Source organism: Oncorhynchus keta, unplaced genomic scaffold (assembly GCF_023373465.1).
Source record: "Oncorhynchus keta strain PuntledgeMale-10-30-2019 unplaced genomic scaffold, Oket_V2 Un_contig_496_pilon_pilon, whole genome shotgun sequence".
Taxonomy (NCBI): domain Eukaryota; kingdom Metazoa; phylum Chordata; class Actinopteri; order Salmoniformes; family Salmonidae; genus Oncorhynchus; species Oncorhynchus keta.
Window position 1 is genome coordinate 480,001 of NW_026288052.1, and position 23,624 is coordinate 503,624.

A 23,624-nucleotide genomic window follows, 5' to 3' on the forward strand; every position below is an offset into this window, starting at 1 on the left:
TCTCTCTCTCCCTCTCCTCTATCACGCTCTCCATCTCTCTCTCCCTCTCCTCTATCACGCTCTCCATCTCTCTCTCCCTCTCCTCTATCACGCTCCCTCCATCTCTCTCTCCCTCTCCTCTATCACGCTCTCCATCTCTCTCTCCCTCTCCTCTATCACGCTCTCCATCTCTCCCTCTCCTCTATCACGCTCTCCATCTCTCTCTCCCTCTCCTCTATCACGCTCTCCATCTCTCTCTCCTCTCCTCTATCACGCTCTCCATCTCTCTCTCCTCTCCTCTATCACGCTCTCCATCTCTCTCTCCCTCTCCTCTATCACGCTCTCCATCTCTCTCTCCCTCTCCTCTATCACGCTCTCCCTCTCCTCTATCACGCTCTCCATCTCTCTCTCCCTCTCCTCTATCACGCTCTCCATCTCTCTCTCCCTCTCCTCTATCACGCTCTCCATCTCTCTCTCTCTCCCTCTCCTCTATCACGCTCTCCATCTCTCTCTCCCTCTCCTCTATCACGCTCTCCATCTCTCTCTCCCTCTCCTCTATCACGCTCTCCATCTCTCTCTCCCTCCTCCTCTATCACGCTCTCCATCTCTCTCTCTCTCCCTCTCCTCTATCACGCTCTCCATCTCTCTCTCCCTCTCCTCTCATCACGCTCTCCATCTCTCTCTCCCTCTCCTCTATCACGCTCTCCATCTCTCTCTCCCTCTCCTCTATCACGCTCTCCATCTCTCTCTCTCTCCCTCTCCTCTATCACGCTCTCCATCTCTCTCTCCCTCTCCTCTATCACGCTCTCCATCTCTCTCTCTCTCCCTCTCCTCTATCACGCTCTCCATCTCTCTCTCTCTCCCTCTCCTCTATCACGCTCTCCATCTTTCTCTCCCTCTCCTCTATCACACTCTCCATCTTTCTCTCCCTCTCCTCTATCACGCTCTCCATCTTTCTCTCCCTCTCCTCTATCACGCTCTCCATCTTTCTCTCCGTCTCCTCTATCACGCTCTCCATCTCTCACTCCTCTATCACGCTCTCCATCTTTCTCTCCCTCTCCTCTATCACGCTCTCCATCTCTCTCTCCCTCTCCTCTATCACGCTCTCCATCTCTCTCTCCCTCTCCTCTATCACGCTCTCCATCTTTCTCTCCCTCTCCTCTATCACGCTCTCCATCTCTCTCTCCCTCTCCTCTATCACGCTCTCCATCTCTCTCTCCCTCTCCTCTATCACGCTCTCCATCTCTCTCTCCCTCTCCTCTATCACGCTCCTCCACGCTCATCTCTCTCCCTCTCCTCTATCACGCTCTCCATCTTTCTCTCCCTCTCCTCTATCACGCTCTCCATCTCTCTCTCCCTCTCTCCTCTATCACGCTCTCCATCTCTCTCTCCCTCTCCTCTATCACGCTCTCCATCTCTCTCTCCCTCTCCTCTATCACGCTCTCCATCTCTCTCTCCCTCTCCTCTATCACGCTCTCCATCTCTCTCTCCCTCTCCTCTATCACGCTCTCCATCTCTCTCTCCCTCTCCTCTATCACGCTCTCCATCTCTCTCTCCCTCTCCTCTATCACGCTCTCCATCTCTCTCTCTCTCCCTCTCCTCTATCACGCTCTCCATCTCTCTCTCCCTCTCCTCTATCACGCTCTCCATCTCTCTCTCCCTCTCCTCTATCACGCTCTCCATCTCTCTCTCCCTCTCCTCTATCACGCTCTCCATCTCTCTCTCCCTCTCCTCTATCACGCTCTCCATCTCTCTCTCCCTCTCCTCTATCACGCTCTCCATCTCTCTCTCCCTCTCCTCTATCACGCTCTCCATCTTTCTCTCCCTCTCCTCTATCACGCTCTCCATCTCTCTCTCCCTCTCCTCTATCACGCTCCATCTCTCTCCCTCTCTCTCTATCACGCTCTCCATCTCTCTCTCCCTCTCCTCTATCACGCTCTCCATCTCTCTCTCCCTCTCCTCTATCACGCTCTCCATCTCTCTCTCCTCTCCTCTATCACGCTCTCCATCTCTCTCCCTCTCCTCTATCACGCTCTCCATCTCTCTCTCCCTCTCCTCTATCACGCTCTCCATCTCTCTCTCCCTCTCCTCTATCACGCTCTCCATCTCTCTCTCTCTCCCTCTCCTCTATCACGCTCTCCATCTCTCTCTCCCTCTCCTCTATCACGCTCTCCATCTCTCTCTCCCTCTCCTCTATCACGCTCTCCATCTCTCTCTCCCTCTCCTCTATCACGCTCTCCATCTCTCTCTCTCTCCCTCTCCTCTATCACGCTCTCCATCTCTCTCTCCCTCTCCTCTATCACGCTCTCCATCTCTCTCTCCCTCTCCTCTATCACGCTCTCCATCTCTCTCTCCCTCTCCTCTATCACGCTCTCCATCTCTCTCTCCCTCTCCTCTATCACGCTCTCCATCTCTCTCTCCCTCTCCTCTATCACGCTCTCCATCTCTCTCTCCCTCTCCTCTATCACGCTCTCCATCTCTCTCTCCCTCTCCCTCACACATTATTAAGTGTTCCACAGAGCTCTACCCCTGACACACACACACACACACACACACACACACACACACACACACACACACACACACACACCTCATGAAATGATATTATCACAATACTTAGGTGCCGATATGATATGTATTGTGATTCTCACGATTCTACATGTATTGAGATTAGATACTGCAGTTTTATTGTGATTTGAGGTTCCAGACATATTGCTCACTATGTCTGCTGCAGAGGGACAAGAGAGAGCATCAGAAAATGAATTTTGATCAGTCATGCTGAAACATGTTGGCTCTCTATTTAAAAAGAAAATGGAGAACAAGCGATAGGATGAAAACCTGAGTTTTGACGCTGGTAATGTCAACTAGTGCTAGATAACGCAGCCTACAGTAGCTAAACAAATAGTTGGAGTCAAATATTGATATAATATCTTCCACCACTAATATTGCGATATGTAACTGTATCGATTTTTAGCCCCATCAATAATTCACACACACAGAAACGGACTGAAACTTGTTACTGACCAAAACAGACACCTGTTCTGGTTGACTGTAAGGCTGAGATTAGGTCCCAACACTGTGTTGCAATGTACAGATCAGTGCATGTTTTCCATAGAGGAGAGACGGAGAGATACGGTTGGGTGTGTGGACAGGACATACTGACACTAGCTGAAAAAGTGTTCTATGTGTGAGGAAGATAAGGCAATGTCCTGTGTGTGTGTGTGTGTGTGTGTGTGTGTGTGTGTGTGTGTGTGTGTGTGTGTGTGTGTGTGTGTGTGTGTGTGTGTGTGTGTGTGTGTGTGTGTGTGTGTGTGTGTGTGTGTGTGTGTGTGTGTGTGTGTGTGTGTGTGTGTGTGTGTGTGTGTGTGTGTGTGTGTGTGTGTGTGTGTGTGTGTGTGTGTGTGTGTGTGTGTGTGTGTGTGTGTGTGTGTGTGTGTGTGTGTGTGTGTGTGTGTGTGTGTGTGTGTGTGTGTGTGTGTGTGTGTGTGTGTGTGTGTGTGTGTGTGTGTGTGTGTGTGTGTGTGTGTGTGTGTGTGTGTGTGTGTGTGTGTGTGTGTGTGTGTGTGTGTGTGTGTGTGTGTGTGTGTGTGTGTGTGTGTGTGTGTGTGTGTGTGTGTGTGTGTGTGTGTGTGTGTGTGTGTGTGTGTGTGTGTGTGTGTGTGTGTGTGTGTGTGTGTGTGTGTGTGTGTGTGTGTGTGTGTGTGTGTGTGTGTGTGTGTGTGTGTGTGTGTGTGTGTGTGTGTGTGTGTGTGTGTGTGTGTGTGTGTGTGTGTGTGTGTGTGTGTGTGTGCACATGTTCCTGGACAGTCAATGAACCTTAGGTTATCCTGACCAACCACCACTGTGCTCTGGGTCAACTCCTGGCAATGCTAATCTAACTGCCTAATTCTGGTACACAGCCCTCAACATTTAACCACCAACAATAACTATTATAACACAACCGAAATTCATATAATAAAATTCTTACGATATTACGCTTGATGCTTCCTGAATGATGATAAGCAGACTAGAAAAATTCTGCTGAGGACTGTAGAAAACTTGCTTTGCATCAGTGACTTCTATGAGTCATATGACCTTGGAATAAAATGTCGCTGTCTGATCTCCAAAATATCAACTTTTCAGGAAATAAAAAAAACAAACATTTTTTTCCAATTAACGAACATGCAATTGTAAAACTACAAAAGCTCATTTAAATAAAAATGTTCTATACATTTTCTTGGTCCTGAAATGTTCAGAGTACACTGAGGGGTGTTACCACTTTCAATAAAGGTAAAACAATAACAAATGGACGAAGTTAAAGGTTTTCATCAGGCAGCGACTAAAAAGAGAATAGATGTACAACCACTGTAGAAGATTCTGTTCCACCTGATCTTGAGTCAAGGTAGAATGTCTGAAAGACATCAACTCCAATGTGGTCACTATAGCATCAGAAAGTGGCGAGTTGTGGGTGAACCTATTTAAGCTTTAATCTTTTAGCCAGGGAACATTTCAATATTTTATTGCATTAACGGATAAGTTAAAGGGTTAGCAGCTCTACAGACTTACCTCCCATCTTGACCCAAAGCTTTGTCAAACTCCAACTGTACTATCCTATCACCTCTATATGTCTGTCCAGTCCTGTCTCTCTGTCTCTCTGTCTCTCTGTCTCTCTGTCTGTCTGTCTGTCTGTCTGTCTGTCTGTCTGTCTGTCTGTCTGTCTGTGTCTTTTTCTCAGTCAGTGCTCAATCTCTGTACTTTAACAAATGTCCTCCCTCTCCCCCTCCTCTCTACACTCCTCAGCCCAATCTACTGTAACCATTCACAGTGTCCACTCCCTTTGACACAGATGTCAGCCTGGATGATCATGTGATAGCCATAGTGACTTTTTCACTATTGATCACGTTTTTGTTTTTCTTCATCTAGGGTTACGGTCAGGGTTAAGGTCAGGGTTAGGTTGGGGTTACGGTCAGGGTTAAGGTCAGGGTTAAGGTTAGGGTTACGGTCAGGGTTAAGGTCAGGGTTAGGTTGGGGTTACGGTCAGGGTTAAGGTCAGGGTTAGGTTGGGGTTACGGTCAGGGTTAGGTTGGGGTTACGGTCAGGGTTAAGGTCAGGGTTAGGTTGGGGTTACGGTCAGCGTTAGGGGGTTAAGGTGATGGTTAAGGTCAGGGTTAGGTTGGGATTCCGGCAGGGTTAAGGTCAGGGTTAGGGGGCTATGGTGATGGTTAAGTTTAAGGTTAAAGTCAGGGTTAGGTTGGAGTTACGGTCAGGGTTAAGGTCAGGGTTAGGTTGGAGTTACGGTCAGGGTTAAGGTCAGGGTTAGGTTGGAGTTACGGTCAGGGTTATGGTCAGGTTGGAGTCACGGTCAGGGTCAGGGTTAAGGTCAGGGTTAAGGTCAGGGTTAAGGTCAGGGTTAGGTTGGAGTTACGGTCAGGGTTAAGGTTGGAGTTACGGTCAGGGTTAAGTTCAGGGTTAGGTTGGGGTTACGGTCAGCGTGAGGGGGTTACGGTGATGGTTAAGGTCAGGGTTAGGTTGGGATTCCGGCAGGGTTAAGGTCAGGGTTAGGGGGCTATGGTGATGGTTAAGGTTAAGGTTAAAGTCAGGGTTAGGTTGGAGTTACGGTCAGGGTTAAGGTCAGGGTTAGGTTGGAGTTACGGTCAGGGTTAAGGTCAGGGTTAGGTTGGAGTTACGGTCAGGGTTATGGTCAGGTTAGGGTTAAGGTCAGGGTTAGGGTTAAGGTCAGGGTTAAGGTTGGAGTTACGGTCAGGGTTAAGGTCAGGGTTAGGGTCAGGTTGGAGTTACGGTCAGGGTTAGGTTGGAGTTACGGTCAGGGTTAGGTTTTTTTATTTAATTTTTTTATTTTACCTTTATTTAACCAGGCAAGTCAGTTAAGAACACATTCTTATTTTCAATGACGGCCTGGGAACAGTGGGTTAACTGCCTGTTCAGGGGCAGAACGACAGATTTGTACCTTGTCAGCTCGGGGGTTTGAACTCGCAACCTTCCGGTTACTAGTCCAACGCTCTAACCACTAGGCTACGCTGCCGCCCCAAGGTTGGAGTTAACCCCGCTTAAAACGGTCAGGGTTAAGGTCAGGGTTAACCAGTTGAAGCTAGGGGGGCGCTAATTTCATTATTGGATAAAAAAACGTGCCCGTTTTAAGCGCAATATTTTGTCACAAAAAGATGCGACTCTGCATATAATTGCCAGCTTTGGAAAGCTCTGACGTTTTCAAAATTGCAAAGATATTATCTGTGGGTGCCCCAGAACTGATCTTACAGGCGAAACCAAGATGCAACTTCAAACAGGAAATGAGCAGGATTTTTGAGGCTCTGTTTTCCATTGTCTCCTTATATGGCTGTGAAAACGCCACGAATTAGCCTGCCCTTTCTATCGTTTCTCCAAGTTGTCTGCAGCATTGTGACATAATTTGTAGGCATATCATTGGAAGATTGGCCATAAGAGACTACATTTACCAGGGGTCCGCCCAGTGTCCTTTGTTGAAATTTTTGCGTAATCTCCAAGCTGTTCGCATTCATCCATGTGATTGAGACAGAGAGGAGACTTCCAGGAATGATATATCATGAAGAGATATGTGAAAAACACCTTGAGGATTGATTCTAAACAACGTTTACCATGTTTCAGTCGATATTATGGAGTTAATGTGGAAGAAGGTTTGGCGTTTGAATGAATGAATTTTCGTTTTTTTTTGGTAGCCAAACATGACGCAGAAAACGGACCGATTTCTCCTGCACAACTAATCTTTCAGGAGAACTGAACATTTCCTATCTAACTGAGAGTCTCCTCATTGAAAACATCCAAAGTTCTTCAAAGGTAAATTATTTATTGAATGTTTTTGCTGTTTTTTGTGAAAATGTTGCCTGCTAATGCTAATGCTAAATGCTAATGCTAAATGCTAACGCTAAATGCTAACGCTAAACGCAAAATGCTAAATGCTAGTTTGCTATGGTTGAGAAGCATATTTTGAAAATCTGAGATGACAGTATTGTTAACAAAAGGCTAAGCTTGAGAGCAAATAGATTAATTTCATTTAATTTGCGATTTTCATGAATAGTTAACGTTGCGTTATGGTAATGAGCTTGAGGCTGTATTCACGATCCCGGATCCGGGATGGCTCGACGCAAGAAGTTAAGGTCAGGGTTAAGGTCAGGGTTAGGTTGGAGTTACGGTCAGGGTTAAGGTCAGGGTTAAGGTCAGGGTTAGGTTGGAGTTACGGTCAGGGTTAAGGTCAGGGTTAAGGTCAGGGTTAAGGTCAGGGTTAGGTTGGAGTTACGGTCAGGGTTAAGGTCAGGGTTAAGGTCAGGGTTAAGGTCAGGGTTAAGGTCAGGGTTAAGGTCAGGGTTAGGGTGAGTGGTTGGTGCAACACTTCTTTTTTTTTACATCTCTCGTCATATCTTTGTCATCTCTATGTCATCTCTATGTCATCTCTATGTCATCTTTTTGTCATCTCTATGTCATCTCTGTCATCTCTCGTCATCTTTTTGTCATCTCGATGTCATCCTAATGTCATCTCAATGTCATCTCTCGTCATCTCGTCTCAACTTCTGAATGTCAGTGGTGATATCATGAGAGTCTTGTAATACAGGTCTGCCAATGTGTTCCTCCCAGCTCTCTAGAGGCCAAGACAACTAGATAATGACTGTGTCACTGACATTATGCATCTCTGGCCCATTCACAGATCCTGGTGACTGTGATTGAACCCGGTAAATTCATCATTGTTGACTTGCAGCCCTGCAACTTGACCTTCACAGATGCTGTATGTACTGTCTGTGTGATTGTGAATGTGTTTTGCCGAACTACACTTATCTGAGAACTGAAGAAGGCTAATGTAATCTTCAGTCTGATACAAGGTAGTTGAAGGATTATAAACACAGTAGATAGGCTGGGTCAATAGAGATACCTGTTCACAGACATTATACTGTACTGTGTCATTGTAAACTAACATGGGTAACCAGGAAGAAAAATCTGGACTTGGATCAAGTCACGCACACACACACACTAATTAACACACACAGTCTTAACAGTTTAACACACAGTTTAACTAACCTCGTGGGGACTCAAGTGCTGAGCAAATAGTGCTTTTTGAAGTCAGTTTGGTTTCGGTTCCTTATTTTTAAAAATGATCATGGTTTTCGGTTTCGATTTTAAAAAATGGACATTAAATGCACTATGCTTATGTGGGTTGAATTGTGTAACAACACAGAATAAAACAATACAAGTCCCATGATGGTAGTGACTGTCCCTTACTGCTTATCACTTATTAACGCTCATTCATTCACAATACTTTACTTTAGTCAAATATTTGTTTTATTTGATGACTTTATTATTTAATTCCATGCCACCATCTCATATCTATGGAGCTGCTAACTAAGTTGTGTGACAAAAATCGCTATTTTAGTAGATCTTCAAAGTAAATAAGGCATACTTTTATGACTGCTGAATACCAACTATCAATCACTTAGGTCATGTATTTTCAGGTAGAGAAACCTCTCGAAGCAACTGCTTTCTATCCCTCTCGCACGTTCTCTCTTCTATCTGTCTCTGTCAAGGAGGTCTCCATGTCTGCTCCACACAGACTGAGACCAGAGAAGTAGGAGGTCTCCATGTCTGCTCCACACAGACTGAGACCAGAGAAGTAAGAGGTCTCCATGTCTGCTCCACACAGACTGAGACCAGACAAGTAAGAGGTCTCCATGTCTGCTCCACACAGACTGAGACCAGAGAAGTAAGAGGTCTCCATGTCTGCTCCACACAGACTGAGACCAGAGAAGTAAGAGGTCTCCATGTCTGCTCCACACAGACTGAGACCAGACAAGTAGGAGGTCTCCATGTCTGCTCCACACAGACTGAGACCAGACAAGTAGGAGGTCTCCATGTCTGCTCCACACAGACTGAGACCAGACAAGTAGGAGGTCTCCATGTCTGCTCCACACAGACTGAGACCAGACAAGTAGGAGGTCTCCATGTCTGCTCCACACAGACTGAGACCAGACAAGTAGGAGGTCTCCATGTCTGCTCCACACAGACTGAGACCGGACAAGGAGGAGGTCTCCATGTCTGCTCCACACAGACTGAGACCGGACAAGTAGGAGGTCTCCATGTCTGCTCCACACAGACTGAGACCGGACAAGTAGGAGGTCTCCATGTCTGCTCCACACAGACTGAGACCAGAGAAGTAAGAGGTCTCCATGTCTGCTCCACACAGACTGAGACCAGAGAAGTAAGAGGTCTCCATGTCTGCTCCACACAGACTGAGACCAGAGAAGTAAGAGGTCTCCATGTCTGCTCCACACAGACTGAGACCAGACAAGTAGGAGGTCTCCATGTCTGCTCCACACAGACTGAGACCGGACAAGGAGGAGGTCTCCATGTCTGCTCCACACAGACTGAGACCGGACAAGTAGGAGGTCTCTATGTCTGCTCCACACAGACTGAGACCGGACAAGTAGGAGGTCTCCATGTCTGCTCCACACAGACTGAGACCAGAGAAGTAAGAGGTCTCCATGTCTGCTCCACACAGACTGAGACCAGAGAAGTAAGAGGTCTCCATGTCTGCTCCACACAGACTGAGACCAGAGAAGTAAGAGGTCTCCATGTCTGCTCCACACAGACTGAGACCAGACAAGTAGGAGGTCTCCATGTCTGCTCCACACAGACTGAGACCAGACAAGTAGGAGGTCTCCATGTCTGCTCCACACAGACTGAGACCAGACAAGTAGGAGGTCTCCATGTCTGCTCCACACAGACTGAGACCAGACAAGTAGGAGGTCTCCATGTCTGCTCCACACAGACTGAGACCGGACAAGGAGGAGGTCTCCATGTCTGCTCCACACAGACTGAGACCGGACAAGTAGGAGGTCTCCATGTCTGCTCCACACAGACTGAGACCGGACAAGTAGGAGGTCTCCATGTCTGCTCCACACAGACTGAGACCGGACAAGTAGGAGGTCTCCATGTCTGCTCCACACAGACTGAGACCAGACAAGTAGGAGGTCTCCATGTCTGCTCCACACAGACTGAGACCAGACAAGTAAGTGGTTTCGCAATGGATTACGTCATTGTAGGTGATTACCACACCGGTGCCCCGCAATCTGTACCGGTACCCCCGCACTCTGTACCGGTACCCCCGCACTCTGTACCAGTGCCCCCGCACTATGTACCGGTGCCCCCGCACTCTGTACCGGTGCCCCCGCACATCGACTCTGTACCGGTACCCCCTGTATATAGTCTCCACATTGACTCTGTACCGGTGCCCCCCGCACATTGACTCTGTACCGGTACCCCCTGTATATAGTCTCCATATTGACTCTGCACCGGTGCCCCCCGCACATTGACTCTGTACCGGTACCCCCTGTATATAGTCTCCACATTGACTCTGTACCGGTGCCCCCCGCACATTGACTCTGTACCGGTACCCCCTGTATATAGTCTCCATATTGACTCTGTACCGGTGCCCCCGCACATTGACTCTGTACCGGTACCCCCTGTATATAGTCTCCACATTGACTCTGTACCGGTGCCCCCGCACATTGACTCTGTACCGGTACCCCCTGTATATAGTCTCCACATTGACTCTGTACCGGTGCCCCCGCACATTGACTCTGTACCGGTACCCCTGTATATAGTCTCCACATTGACTCTGTACCGGTGCCCCCGCACATTGACTCTGTACCGGTACCCCTGTATATAGTCTCCACATTGACTCTGTACCGGTGCCCCGGCACATTGACTCTGTACCGGTACCCCTGTATATAGTCTCCACATTGACTCTGTACCGGTGCCCCCGCACATTGACTCTGTACCGGTACCCCCTGTATATAGTCTCCACATTGACTCTGTACCGGTGCCCCCGCACATTGACTCTGTACCGGTACCCCCTGTATATAGTCTCCACATTGACTCTGTACCGGTGCCCCCGCACATTGACTCTGTACCGGTACCCCCTGTATATAGTCTCCACATTGACTCTGTACCGGTGCCCCCGCACATTGACTCTGTACCGGTACCCCCTGTATATAGTCTCCACATTGACTCTGTACGGTGCCCCGGCACATTGACTCTGTACCGGTACCCCCTGTATATAGTCTCCACATTGACTCTGTACCGGTGCCCCCGCACATTGACTCTGTACCGGTACCCCTGTATATAGTCTCCACATTGACTCTGTACCGGTGCCCCCGCACATTGACTCTGTACCGGTACCCCCTGTATATAGTCTCCACATTGACTCTGTACCGGTGCCCCCGCACATCGACTCTGTACCGGTACCCCCTGTATATAGTCTCCACATTGACTCTGTACCGGTGCCCCCGCACATTGACTCTGTACCGGTACCCCCTGTATATAGTCTCCACATTGACTCTGTACCGGTGCCCCTGTATATAGTCTCCACATTGACTCTGTACCGGTACCCCCTGTATATAGTCTCCACATTGACTCTGTACCGGTACCCCCTGTAAATAGTCTCCACATTGACTCTGTACCGGTACCCCTGTATTTAGTCTCCACATTGACTCTGTACCGGTACCCCCTGTATATAGTCTCCACATTGACTCTGTACCGGTACCCCCTGTATATAGTCTCCACATTGACTCTGTACCGGTACCCCCTGTATATAGTCTCCACATTAACTCTGTACCGGTACCCCCTGTATATAGTCTCCACATTGACTCTGTACTGGTACCCCCTGTATATAGTCTCCACATTGACTCTGTACCGGTACCCCCTGTATATAGTCTCCACATTGACTCTGTACCGGTGCCCCCGGCACATTGACTCTGTACCGGTACCCCCTGTATATAGTCTCCACATTGACTCTGTACCGGTGCCCCCCGCACATTGACTCTGTACCGGTACCCCCTGTATATAGTCTCCACATTGACTCTGTACCGGTGCCCCCGCACATTGACTCTGTACCGGTACCCCCTGTATATAGTCTCCACATTGACTCTGTACCGGTGCCCCCCGCACATTGACTCTGTACCGGTACCCCCTGTATATAGTCTCCACATTGACTCTGTACCGGTGCCCCCCGCACATTGACTCTGTACCGGTACCCCCTGTATATAGTCTCCACATTGACTCTGTACCGGTGCCCCCGGCACATTGACTCTGTACCGGTACCCCCTGTATATAGTCTCCACATTGACTCTGTACCGGTGCCCCCCGCACATTGACTCTGTACCGGTACCCCCTGTATATAGTCTCCACATTGACTCTGTACCGGTGCCCCCGCACATTGACTCTGTACCGGTACCCCCTGTATATAGTCTCCACATTGACTCTGTACCGGTGCCCCCCGCACATCGACTCTGTACCGGTACCCCCTGTATATAGTCTCCACATTGACTCTGTACCGGTGCCCCCCGCACATTGACTCTGTACCGGTACCCCCTGTATATAGTCTCCACATTGACTCTGTACCGGTGCCCCCTGTATATAGTCTCCACATTGACTCTGTACCGGTACCCCCTGTATATAGTCTCCACATTGACTCTGTACCGGTACCCCCTGTAAATAGTCTCCACATTGACTCTGTACCGGTACCCCCTGTATTTAGTCTCCACATTGACTCTGTACCGGTACCCCCTGTATATAGTCTCCACATTGACTCTGTACCGGTACCCCCTGTATATAGTCTCCACATTGACTCTGTACCGGTACCCCCTGTATATAGTCTCCACATTAACTCTGTACCGGTACCCCCTGTATATAGTCTCCACATTGACTCTGTACTGGTACCCCCTGTATATAGTCTCCACATTGACTCTGACCCGGTACCCCCTGTATATAGTCTCCACATTGACTCTGTACCGGTACCCCCTGTATATAGTCTCCACATTGACTCTGTACTGGTACCCCCTGTATATAGTCTCCACATTGACTCAGTAACGGTACCCCCTGTATATAGTCTCCACATTGGCTCTGTAACGGTACCCCCTGTATATAGTCTCCACATTTACTCTGTACCGGCAACCCCTGTATATAGTCTCCACATTGACTCTGTACCGGTACCCCCTGTATATAGTCTCCACATTGACTCTGTACTGGTACCCCCTGTATATAGTCTCCACATTGACTCTGTACTGGTACCCCCTGTATATAGTCTCCACATTGACTCTGTACTGGTACCCCCTGTATATAGTCTCCACATTGACTCTGTACTGGTACCCCCTGTATATAGTCTCCACATTGACTCTGTACTGGTACCCCCTGTATATAGCCCCGCTATTGTTATTTACTGCTGCTCTTTAATTATTTGTTATTCTTATCTCTTACTTTTTTTAGGAATTTTCTTAAAACTGCATTGTTGGTTAAGGGCTTGTAAGTAAGCATTTCACTGTTGTATTCGGTGCATGTGACAAATGAGATGTGATGTGATTGATGTATTGTTTAGTGATGCTGGGTCATGGCTTTGCATCTAAAACAAATGAGATTTGATGTATTGTTTAGTGATGCTGGGTCATGGCTTTGCATCTAAAACAAATAAGATTTGATGTATTGTTTAGTGATGCTGGGTCATGGCTTTGCATCTAAAACAAATTGGGGAGTTTCACCACCAAGATTTACATGTTAAAATCACCACTGCATTGGTCTGAGTTCGTTTACTATTCTTGTGGGAAGTTCTGATCCCCACAAGTATAGTTAAACACGCACGCACACACACACACACACGAACACACACACAAACAACACACACACACACACACACACACACACACACACACACACACACACACACACACACACACACACACACACACATGCACGCACGTACGCACACACACACGCTACCCTGAAAAGCCAACAGACAGAGGGTGTAAATCAGTAGCCAGAACACAAACAGACCTTTGTGCTGGAGTTGACTAGAGAGAATGTACACTGTGAAGCCACTCCCCTGGACTCCAGAACGCAGCTAGATACATACAGCACACATTATGTGACAGAACACCCTGTCAAAATACATAATTTAGATGCAACACAGCCTTTGGCATCAAGTCCTAATATATTAGCCATCATTTCAGTCCTGACTTCATTCTTCAAGTGGCCTAAACTAGTATTTTACAGGATGGCCTGTAATTAAAGGGTTACCATTATTACTGAGGTTTCAGTTTCAGCCCATATCATCACATTCAATAGATTTAATGCAACAGAAACTGACTATTATGACATTTTCGTCCAGTGACTTTGCAAAGGGATTGAGATGAACAGAATGTTATAGAACCAATCACTAACTAAAACTGACCAAAACTGTCACAATGACTTCCTTTCCCTTGAGAAGTATGTCAACAATGTGTCACCATGGCCTTTGAAGGAGAAACAATTGGTGCAGGGTTGAGTTTAGCAGCCTAAACTTGGCAGAGCTCTGGCAGAGTAGTATTATTTTTTTTAACTTGAAATGGTTGCAGAAATTGTGCGATTCAGCTAATTATTGTAACAGCATGCATTCACAACGAATGACATAGATATTCCAGAATTCTAACTGTTGTAAAACAAAATTATAATAACAAAGAGAGAGAGACTGAATAGCTCAAATTAAAATATATACCTAGAGGAAGAAGAACACCAACCTGTGAGTTTCAGGCAGCAGCAACGAAGACTACTTTGCGGATGTGGAGACGCGCATAGCACCAGGTTCGCAAAATAATAATTTCAATCATTTGTTTATGTAGTTTTGCTGTGGGTTTTACCGCCATCTTGTGGACACCATCGATTATCGCTGATAATTGTTTGCGGCTTTTGATGGGAGAAATCCATTTGGATTCGGGATAGTGAAATTAGTTCATCTTCATGTCTAAGTATATCTATCCCGCTGTAACAAACCTTAATCAACATCTGAAAAAGAAATGAACAAGAACACACTGGCCTTTTCATTGACCTGAAATAGGACTTTATTATTATTTGATGTTTTCATGTGGACTATATGGTAAGGCTGTTGGTGAGTTCATTGAGATTACCTGGTATAATGGATTGATAAAATGATTGATTTGTTTGGTTGGTTAAACGATTGGTGTATGTGTGTATGTGTGTGTGTGTTGGGGGGTGAGTGTGGGTGTGTGTCAGAGTGTGCTGAAGGTGATGCGTGGTGGGGTTTCAGGCTGGAGGATTAGGGTGTATTTAGTGCTGAGCTCCTCTGAAGACGACACACTGAGACGGAAACTCAACAGGATCTACAGAGAGTGAGAGAGAGGGAGAGAGGGGGAGAGAGAGGGAGAGAAAATGAGGGTTAGGAAGGGGGAGGCGAAGGAGAAAGTGGGACTCATTAGCATAGATTCAACTAATCTTCTCCAGACTTCACTTCTTCACTCTCAACATGTCTCTGTCCTTCTCTCTTCACATCCTTCTCCTCCTTTTCCCTTTGCTTTCCCATTTCCCTCTCTGTCAAACCTCCATCTCTCCTTGACTCACGTGCATCAGTAGCAGCTGCATTTCGTTCTCAGCGATCCTCCTGCCAACACACTGCCTGGCCCCGAATCCAAACGCCAGGGAGCGGAACCCTCCACCACCCCCAGGCCCCTCTCCAGACTCCTGAGTCCCCCAGCGACCAGGGTCAAACCGCTCCGGATCCTGAAACACGTCTCGACTTCTCCCCAGAGGATACAGACATGCCTGGACACATGTCTGAGAGAGCAAGGGGGAGGGAAAGAGGAGGAGGGAGAAAGGGGAATGAGAGGAAGAGAAAGACAGGGGGAGGGAGAGAGAGAGCGAGAGAGAGGAAGAGAGAGAGGTAAAGAATGAGAGAGGGGAGAAAGAGAGAGGGAAAGAGAGAGATAGATGGAGGAGAAATGAGAGAGAGAGAGAGAGAGAGAGAGAGAGAGAGAGAGAGAGAGAGAGAGAGAGAGAGAGAGAGAGAGAGAGAGAGAGAGAGAGAGAGAGAGAGAGAGAGAGAGAGAGAGAGAGAGAGAGAGAGAGAGTGTGTGTGTGTGTGTGTGTGTGTGTGTGTGTGTGTGTGTGTGTGTGTGTGTGTGTGTGTGTGTGTGTGTGTGTGTGTGTGTGTGTGTTTGTGTGTCAGAGACTGATCTCACCCCAGCAGGTATGTGGTAGTTCTGGATGATGATGTCTCTGACTGGGTATCTCTGGACAGTAATTCCCACTGGATATAACCTTTACCACACAACACACACAGGCATGTACAGATTACAAATAACTTTCAAACTGAAAGATATACATCTCTAAAATGAATGCAGAAGTTCTCTGTACCTGAGGGTCTCCTTGACGAGTCCCTTCAATAGTGGAGCCCCCTGCAGGGCCTTGTGGGCGTCACCGCCGGCTCTTGCCCACGCTGCCTTCACCTGACCTCTGACCTGTTCCTGCACTCCCGGGTTACGACCCAACTCGTACAGGGCAAACTGCAGGGGCACCGCCGTCTGAGGATACACACATACTCATTTCACATAACAAGATATAAGTGGGGTAAGACACATTCTGTACACACATCAAACACACACACTGAGCAGACTGAGCTTTAGACACACACACATACCACACATGCACTCACCGTGTCCACTCCCCCGGCCATGAGTTCAGTGATGTTGGCTCTAATGAGCTCCAGAGACAACTGTCCTTTATCCATCAACTGACCCAGGATCCCTGTGAACTCTCCCTCTGCACCCCCACTACCACCTCCCGCAGCCTGGGTGGAGCGCAGACGCTGGACTCCTCTCTGGATCCTTTTCTCAGCTGGGGGTAGGAAAGGGGAACAGGGCAGTGAAACGGGGAAGGTGAGGGGGACAGCAGTGAGGAGAGAGAATGAGGGAGATGAGTCAGTTCAAGGTGGGAGAGGGGTTGAGAGAAAAGAAAGAGAGGGTTTGAGAGTAGAGAAGGAGAAGGGTTGAGAGGAGAGAAGGAGAAGGGTTGAGAGAAGAGAAGGAGAAGGGTTGAGAGGAGAGAATGAGAAGGGTTGAGAGGAGAGAAGGATAGGGGTTGAGAGGAGAGAAGAAGAAGGGTTGAGAGAAGAGAAGGAGAAGGGTTGAGAGCAGAGAAGGATAGGGGTTGAGAGGAGAGAAGAAGAAGGGTTGAGAGCAGAGAAGGAGAAGGGTTGAGAGAAGAGAAGGAGAAGGGTTGAGAGGAGAGAAGGATAGGGGTTGAGAGGAGAGAAGAAGAAGGGTTGAGAGCAGAGAAGGAGAAGGGTTGAGAGAAGAGAAGGAGAAGGGTTGAGAGGAGAGAATGAGAAGGGTTGAGAGGAGAGAAGGATAGGGGTTGAGAGAGAGAAGAAGAAGGGTTGAGAGAAGAGAAGGAGAAGGGTTGAGAGCAGAGAAGGATAGGGGTTGAGAGGAGAGAAGAAGAAGGGTTGAGAGCAGAGAAGGAGAAGGGTTGAGAGGAGAGAATGAGAAGGGTTGAGAGGAGAGAAGGATAGGGGTTGAGAGGAGAGAAGAAGAAGGGTTGAGAGAAGAGAAGGAGAAGGGTTGAGAGCAGAGAAGGATAGGGGTTGAGAGGAGAGAAGAAGAAGGGTTGAGAGCAGAGAAGGAGAAGGTTTGAGAGAAGAGAATGAGAAGGGTTGAGAGAAGAGAAGAGAAGGGTTGAGAGAAGAGAAGAGAAGAGAAGGGTTGAGAGAAGAGAAGAGAAGGGTTGAGAGAAGAGAAGGGTTGAGAGAAGAGAAGAGAAGGGTTGAGAGAAGAGAAGAGAAGAGAAGAGAAGAGAAGAGAAAGGTTGAGAGAAGAGAAGGGTTGAGAGAAGAGAAGGAGAAGGGTTGAGAGAAGAGAAGGAGAAGGGTTGAGAGGAGAGAAGAAGAAGTTTTGAGAGAAGAGAAGGAGAAGGGTTGAGAGAAGAGAAGGAGAAGGGTTGAGAGGAGAGAATGAGAAGAGAAGGAGAAGGGTTGAGAGAAGAGAAGGAGAAGGGTTGAGAGAAGAGAAGGAGAAGGGTTGAGAGGAGAGAAGGAGAAGGGTTGAGAGGAGAGAAGAAGAAGTTTTGAGAGAAGAGAAGGAGAAGGGTTGAGAGAAGAGAAGGAGAAGGGTTGAGAGGAGAGAATGAGAAGAGAAGGAGAAGGGTTGAGAGAAGAGAAGGAGAAGGGTTGAGAGAAGAGAAGGAGAAGAGAAGGAGAAGGGTTGAGAGGAGAGAAGAAGAAGTTTTGAGAGAAGAGAAGGAGAAGGGTTGAGAGAAGAGAAGGAGAAGGGTTGAGAGAAGAGAAGGAGAAGAGAAGGAGAAGGGTTGAGAGAAGAGAATGAGAAGGGTTGAGAGGAGAGAAGGAGAAGGGTTGAGAGGAGAGAAGAAGAAGTTTTGAGAGAAGAGAAGGAGAAGGGTTGAGAGAAGAGAAGAGAAGGAGAAGGGTTGAGAGAAGAGAAGGAGAAGAGAAGGAGAAGGGTTGAGAGAAGAGAAGGAGAAGGGTTGAGAGGAGAAAAGGAGAGGGGTTGAGAGGAGAAAAGGAGAAGGGTTGAGAGAAGAGAAGGAGAAGAGAAGGAGAAGGGTTGAGAGGAGAGAAGGAGAGGGGTTGAGAGGAGAAAAGGAGAAGGGTTGAGAGAAGAGAAGGAGAAGGGTTGAGAGAAGAGAAGGAGAAGGGTTGAGAGGAGAGAAGAAGAAGTTTTGAGAGAAGAGAAGGAGAAGGGTTGAGAGAAGAGAAGGAGAAGGGTTGAGAGAAGAGAATAATAATTTTTGAGAGAAGAGAAGGAGAAGGGTTGAGAGAAGAGAAGGAGAAGGGTTGAGAGAAGAGAATAATAATTTTTGAGAGAAGAGAATGAGAAGGGTTGAGAGAAGAGAAGGAGAAGGGTTGAGAGGAGAGAAGAAGTTTTGAGAGAAGAGAAGGAGAAGGGTTGAGAGAAGAGAAGGAGAAGGGTTGAGAGGAGAGAAGAAGTTTTGAGAGAAGAGAAGGAGAAGGGTTGAGAGGAGAGAAGGAGAAGGGTTGAGAGGAGAGAAGGAATGGTAGTGAATGAGGGGAGAAGTGTTGTCATTACTATCATTAGTTTATCATTGTTTTATTCCTTTTGGGGATGATTTTCTTCTTTGTGTCTCACCGTGGCTGAAGATGATGTCCCATGCAGTGGCGTGTTGTGTCCAGAGGGGGGCGCCCAGGCGCCACAGCAGACGGGGGGGCAGGTAGAGGAGAGGAGGGGTGGTGGCCAACATTCTCTCAACTGCAAAAATAAACTTCTGAGACTCCTGGGAGGGAGAGGTGGAGAAGAGACCGATACGCTCTCCATACAGGACATGACAACTGGCTGGAGAAAGAGAGCAAGAGAAAAAGTGATTAACAGAGGATTTTGAGATGAAGTAGTATGGAGAAAGGTAGAGAAGAAAGAAAGCGAAGATAGATATTAACTTCAGAACCCCCTGTCCATACAATTTATCGGATGTTCTTATCAGTGGTCTGTATCTTCCATTTCTACCCTGGATGATATTTAGATACCTTGAATCACCTAAAAGACAGACAGACACAATAGACAGACAGATACAGACAGACAGACCGACAGATACAGTAGACAGACAGACAGACAGACAGACAGACAGACAGACAGACAGACAGACAGGCAGGCAGACAGACAGACAGACAGACAGACAGACAGACAGACAGGCAGGCAGGCAGGCAGGCAGGCAGACAGACAGACAGACAGACAGACAGACAGACAGACAGACAGACAGACAGACAGACAGACAGACAGACAGACAGACAGACAGACAGACAGACAGACAGACAGACAGACAGACAGACAGACAGACAGATGCAGACAGACAGGCAGATACAGACACAGACAGACACAGACAGACAGAAACAGACAGACAGACAGACAGACAGACAGACAGACAGACAGACAGACAGACAGACAGACAGACAGACAGAACATCCATCATGTGACATCCATCCACCAGACATATTAGTTCTACATTAGAGCCACGTCAGTCACAGGGATAGAGTTTCCATCTATCTATTCCCTCCCTGATGTAGCTAAGCAGCTGGCCATGTCTAACTGTCATGGAATTATGGGATGCTGTCTTAGAGCATCATAATGTTTTTTTGGGTCAAACAGCAATAGCGCCGTAATCTCTCCCTAAGGCTATGTGTGGAGTGAGCCAATCTAAAATAATTATCCCCCCACAAATACCTGCATTCACACACACACACACACACACACACACACACACACACACACACACACACACACACACACACACACACACACACACACACACACACACACACACAGTAATGTGTCACATTCAGACAGGCACATCAAAGCTGCTCTCAAAGAGCCTGGTGAGAAAATTCAGAGCCCTTCCAGATCATCTCTAACAGGCTATATTCAAACATTTACTTCTACTATTCTCTCATTTCATAGGATGTGCCCTAACGGAATTCGGGCAAGAGAATGTTGATGAGAGATCATTGATGTCTAAAGTATTTTGGAGGAAAATCTATTTTGAAGTGAGTGAGAGAGAGTGAGTGAGAGAGAAAGACTGGGACAGAGGGAGAAGAGAGAGAGAGAGAGAGAGAGAGAGAGAGAGAGAGAGAGAGAGAGAGAGAGGAGGGAGAGAGAGAGAGAGAGAGAGAGAGAGAGAGAGAGAGAGAGAGAGAGAGAGAGAGAGAGAGAGAGAGAGAGAGAGAGAGAGGGAGAAGAGAGAGAAGAGAGAGAGAGAGAGAGAGAGAGAGAGAGAGAGAGAGAGAGAGAGAGAGAAGAGAGACAGAGAGAGAGAGAGAGAGAGAGAGACAAAGAAAAATTTGACCCCAATATGCGTCAACAGCAACCATGGGAAAATCCTCTGCATTATCATTAACAGCAGACTCGTACATTTCCCCAGTGAAAACCATGTACTGTGAAAATGTCAAATGGACTTTTTACCAAATTACTGTACGACAGTCCACATATTCACCCTGCACATCCTAATTGACAACCAAACAAACCAAAACAAAGGCAAAGTCTTCTCATGCTTTGTTGATATCAAAAAAGCTTTTGACTCAATTTGGCACAAGGGTCTTCTATATAAATTGATGGAAAGTGGTGTTGGGGTAAAACATGCGACATTATAAAATCCATGTACACAAACGATAAGGGTGCGGATAAAATTGGCAAAAACACATCCATTTCTCTCCACAGGGCTGTGGAGTGAGACAGGGATGCAGCTTAAGCCCCACCCTCTTCATCATATATATATAAATATATATATAAATGAATTGGCGAGGGTACTAAAACAGTCTGCAGCACCCAGCCTCACCCTACTAGAATCTGAAGTCAAATGTCTGCTGATGATCTGGTACTTCTGTCCCCAACCAGAATGATGCACATCATCATCTGCCCATCTATCACTCCAGTATTAATGCTCAATTGTAATTATTTTCACCTCTAGGGCCCATTTATTGCCAACCTCCCTACTCTTCTACATTTGTACACACTGTACATAGATGTTTCTATATTTCTTTTCTTTTGTGTTATTGACTGTACGTTTGTTTATGTGTAACTCTGTGTTGTTTGTGTCGCACTGCTTTGCTTTATCTTGATCAGGTCGCAGTTGTAAATGAGAACTTGTTCAAAACTGGCCTACCTGGTTAAATAAAGGTGAAATAAATCAAATAAATAAAAAATATATTTTTTTAAACCAAGGAGGGCCTACAGCAGCACCTAGAACTTCTGCACAGATTCTGTCAGACCTGGGCCCTGACAGTAAATCTCAGTAAGACAAAAGGAATGGTGGTCCAAAACCAGTCACGACCACGAATGCAAATTCCGTCTAGACAGCTTTGCCCTAGAACACACAAAAACTATACATACCTTGGCCTAAACATCAGCACCACAGGTAACTTCCACAAAGCTGTGAACGATTTGAGAGACAAGGCAAGACGGGCCTTCTATGCCATCAAAAGGAAGATAAAATTTGACATACCAATTATGATCTGGCTAAAAATACTTAAATGAGTTATAGTACCCATTGCCCTTCATGGGTGTGAGGTCTGGGGTCATCTCACCAACCAAGAATTCACAAAATGGGACAAACACCAAATTGAGACCGCATGCAGAATTCTGCAAAAATATCCTCTGTGTACAATGTAAAACACCAAATAATGCATGCAGAGCAGAATTTGGCCGATACCCACTAATGATCAAAATCCAGAAAAGAGACGTTAAATTCTACAACCACCTAAAAGGAAGCAATTTTCAAATGTTCCTTAACAAAGCCATCACCTACAGAGAAATTAACCTGGAGAAGAGTCCCCTAAGCAAGCTGGTCCTTGGTCTCTGTTCACAAATACAGACTCCACAGAGCCCCAGGACAGCAACACAATTAGACCCAACCAAATCATAAGAAAACAAAAAGATAATTACTTGACACATTGGAAAGAATTACCAAAACAAACAGAGCAAACTAGAATGCTGTTTGGCCCTAAACAGACTGTATGTACACAGTGACAGAATACCTGTCCACTGTGACTGACCCAAATTAAGGAAATCTTTGACTATGTACAGACTCAGTGAGCATAGCCTTGTTATTGAGAAAGGATGCTGAAGGGAGACCGGGCTCTCCTGAGTGGCGCACCGGTCCAAGGCACTGCATCTCAGTGCTACAGGCGTCACTACAGACACCCTGGTTTGAATCCAGGCTGGATCACAACATCTGTGATTGGGAGTCCCATAGGGCGGCGCACGACTGCCCTAGTGTCGTCCGGTTTTGACAGGTGTAGGCCGTCATTATGAATAAGAATTTGTTCTTAACTGACTTGCCTAGTTAAATAAAATATAAAATTACAAAAAAAAGAAGACAGGCTATGTGCTCACTGCCCACAAAATGAGGTGGAAACTGAGCTGCACTTCCTAACCTCCTGCCAAATGTATGACCATATTAGAGACACATATTTCCCTCAGATTACACAGATCCACAAACAATTAGAAAACAAATCCAATTTTGATAAACTCCCATATCTATTAGGTGAAATACCACAGTGCGCCATCATAGCAGCAAGATTTGTGACCTGTTGCCACGAGAAAAGGGCTCCCGAATGGCGCACCGGTCCAAGGCACTCATCTCAGTGCTAGAGGCATCACTACAGACACCCTGGTTTGAATCCAGGCTGGATCACAACTGGCTGTGATTGGGAGTCCCATAGGGCAGCGCACAATTGGCCACACCAATACACATCCAAACCAACACATCCACACCAACACATCCACATTCACACATCCACACCAACACCTCCACACTAACACACACCCACACTAACACATCCACACCAACACCAACACATCCACACCAACACATCCACACTAACACACATCCACACTAACACACATCCACACTAACACATCCACACCAACACACATCCACACTAACACATCCACACTAACACATCCACACCATCACATCCACACCAACACATCCACACTAACACATCCACACCAACACATCCACACCAACACATCCACACTAACACACATACACAACAATACATCCACACTAACACACATCCACACTAACACATCCACACTAACACATTCACACTAACACATTCACACTAACACATCCACACCAACACATCCACACTAACACATCCACACCAACACACATCCACACTAACACATCCACACTAACACATCCACACTAACACATCCACACCATCACATCCACACCAACACATCCACACTAACACATCCACACCAACACATCCACACCAACACATCCACACTAACACATCCACACCAACACACATCCACACTAACACATCCACACTA

The 23,624-nt window shown here is 46.9% G+C and overlaps 2 protein-coding genes across 4 annotated transcripts in view; both read right to left on the reverse strand.

Moving 5' to 3' along the window:
* LOC118380777 (pyruvate kinase PKM-like) overlaps nt 1-14,680 on the reverse strand; it is a 36,623-nt gene extending 21,943 nt beyond the window's left edge. The window contains exon 1 of one of the 3 annotated variants that reach the window (XM_052509780.1): nt 14,547-14,680. Coding sequence is in view for 1 of the 3 variants with exons in the window: in XM_052509779.1 (XP_052365739.1) it covers nt 4,525-4,531 (7 nt within the window). In the remaining 2 variants the exon portion in view is untranslated. Of the gene's footprint in view, nt 1-4,524; nt 4,673-14,524 lie in introns of those variants that run through there. The other 2 variants (XM_052509781.1, XM_052509779.1) reach the window with 2 other exon arrangements.
* A 322-nt stretch (nt 14,681-15,002) lies between these two features.
* The window catches only part of LOC118373241 (cytochrome P450 11B, mitochondrial), a 29,456-nt gene continuing 20,834 nt past the window's right edge, over nt 15,003-23,624 (reverse strand). The window contains exons 9-14 of the mRNA XM_052509774.1: nt 18,924-19,127; nt 16,475-16,656; nt 16,177-16,343; nt 16,002-16,080; nt 15,385-15,597; nt 15,003-15,146 (exon numbers count right to left, since the gene is read on the reverse strand). Of these exons, the coding sequence (XP_052365734.1) occupies nt 15,036-15,146; nt 15,385-15,597; nt 16,002-16,080; nt 16,177-16,343; nt 16,475-16,656; nt 18,924-19,127 (956 nt within the window). The 3' untranslated portion in view covers nt 15,003-15,035. The remainder of the gene's footprint in view (nt 15,147-15,384; nt 15,598-16,001; nt 16,081-16,176; nt 16,344-16,474; nt 16,657-18,923; nt 19,128-23,624) is intronic.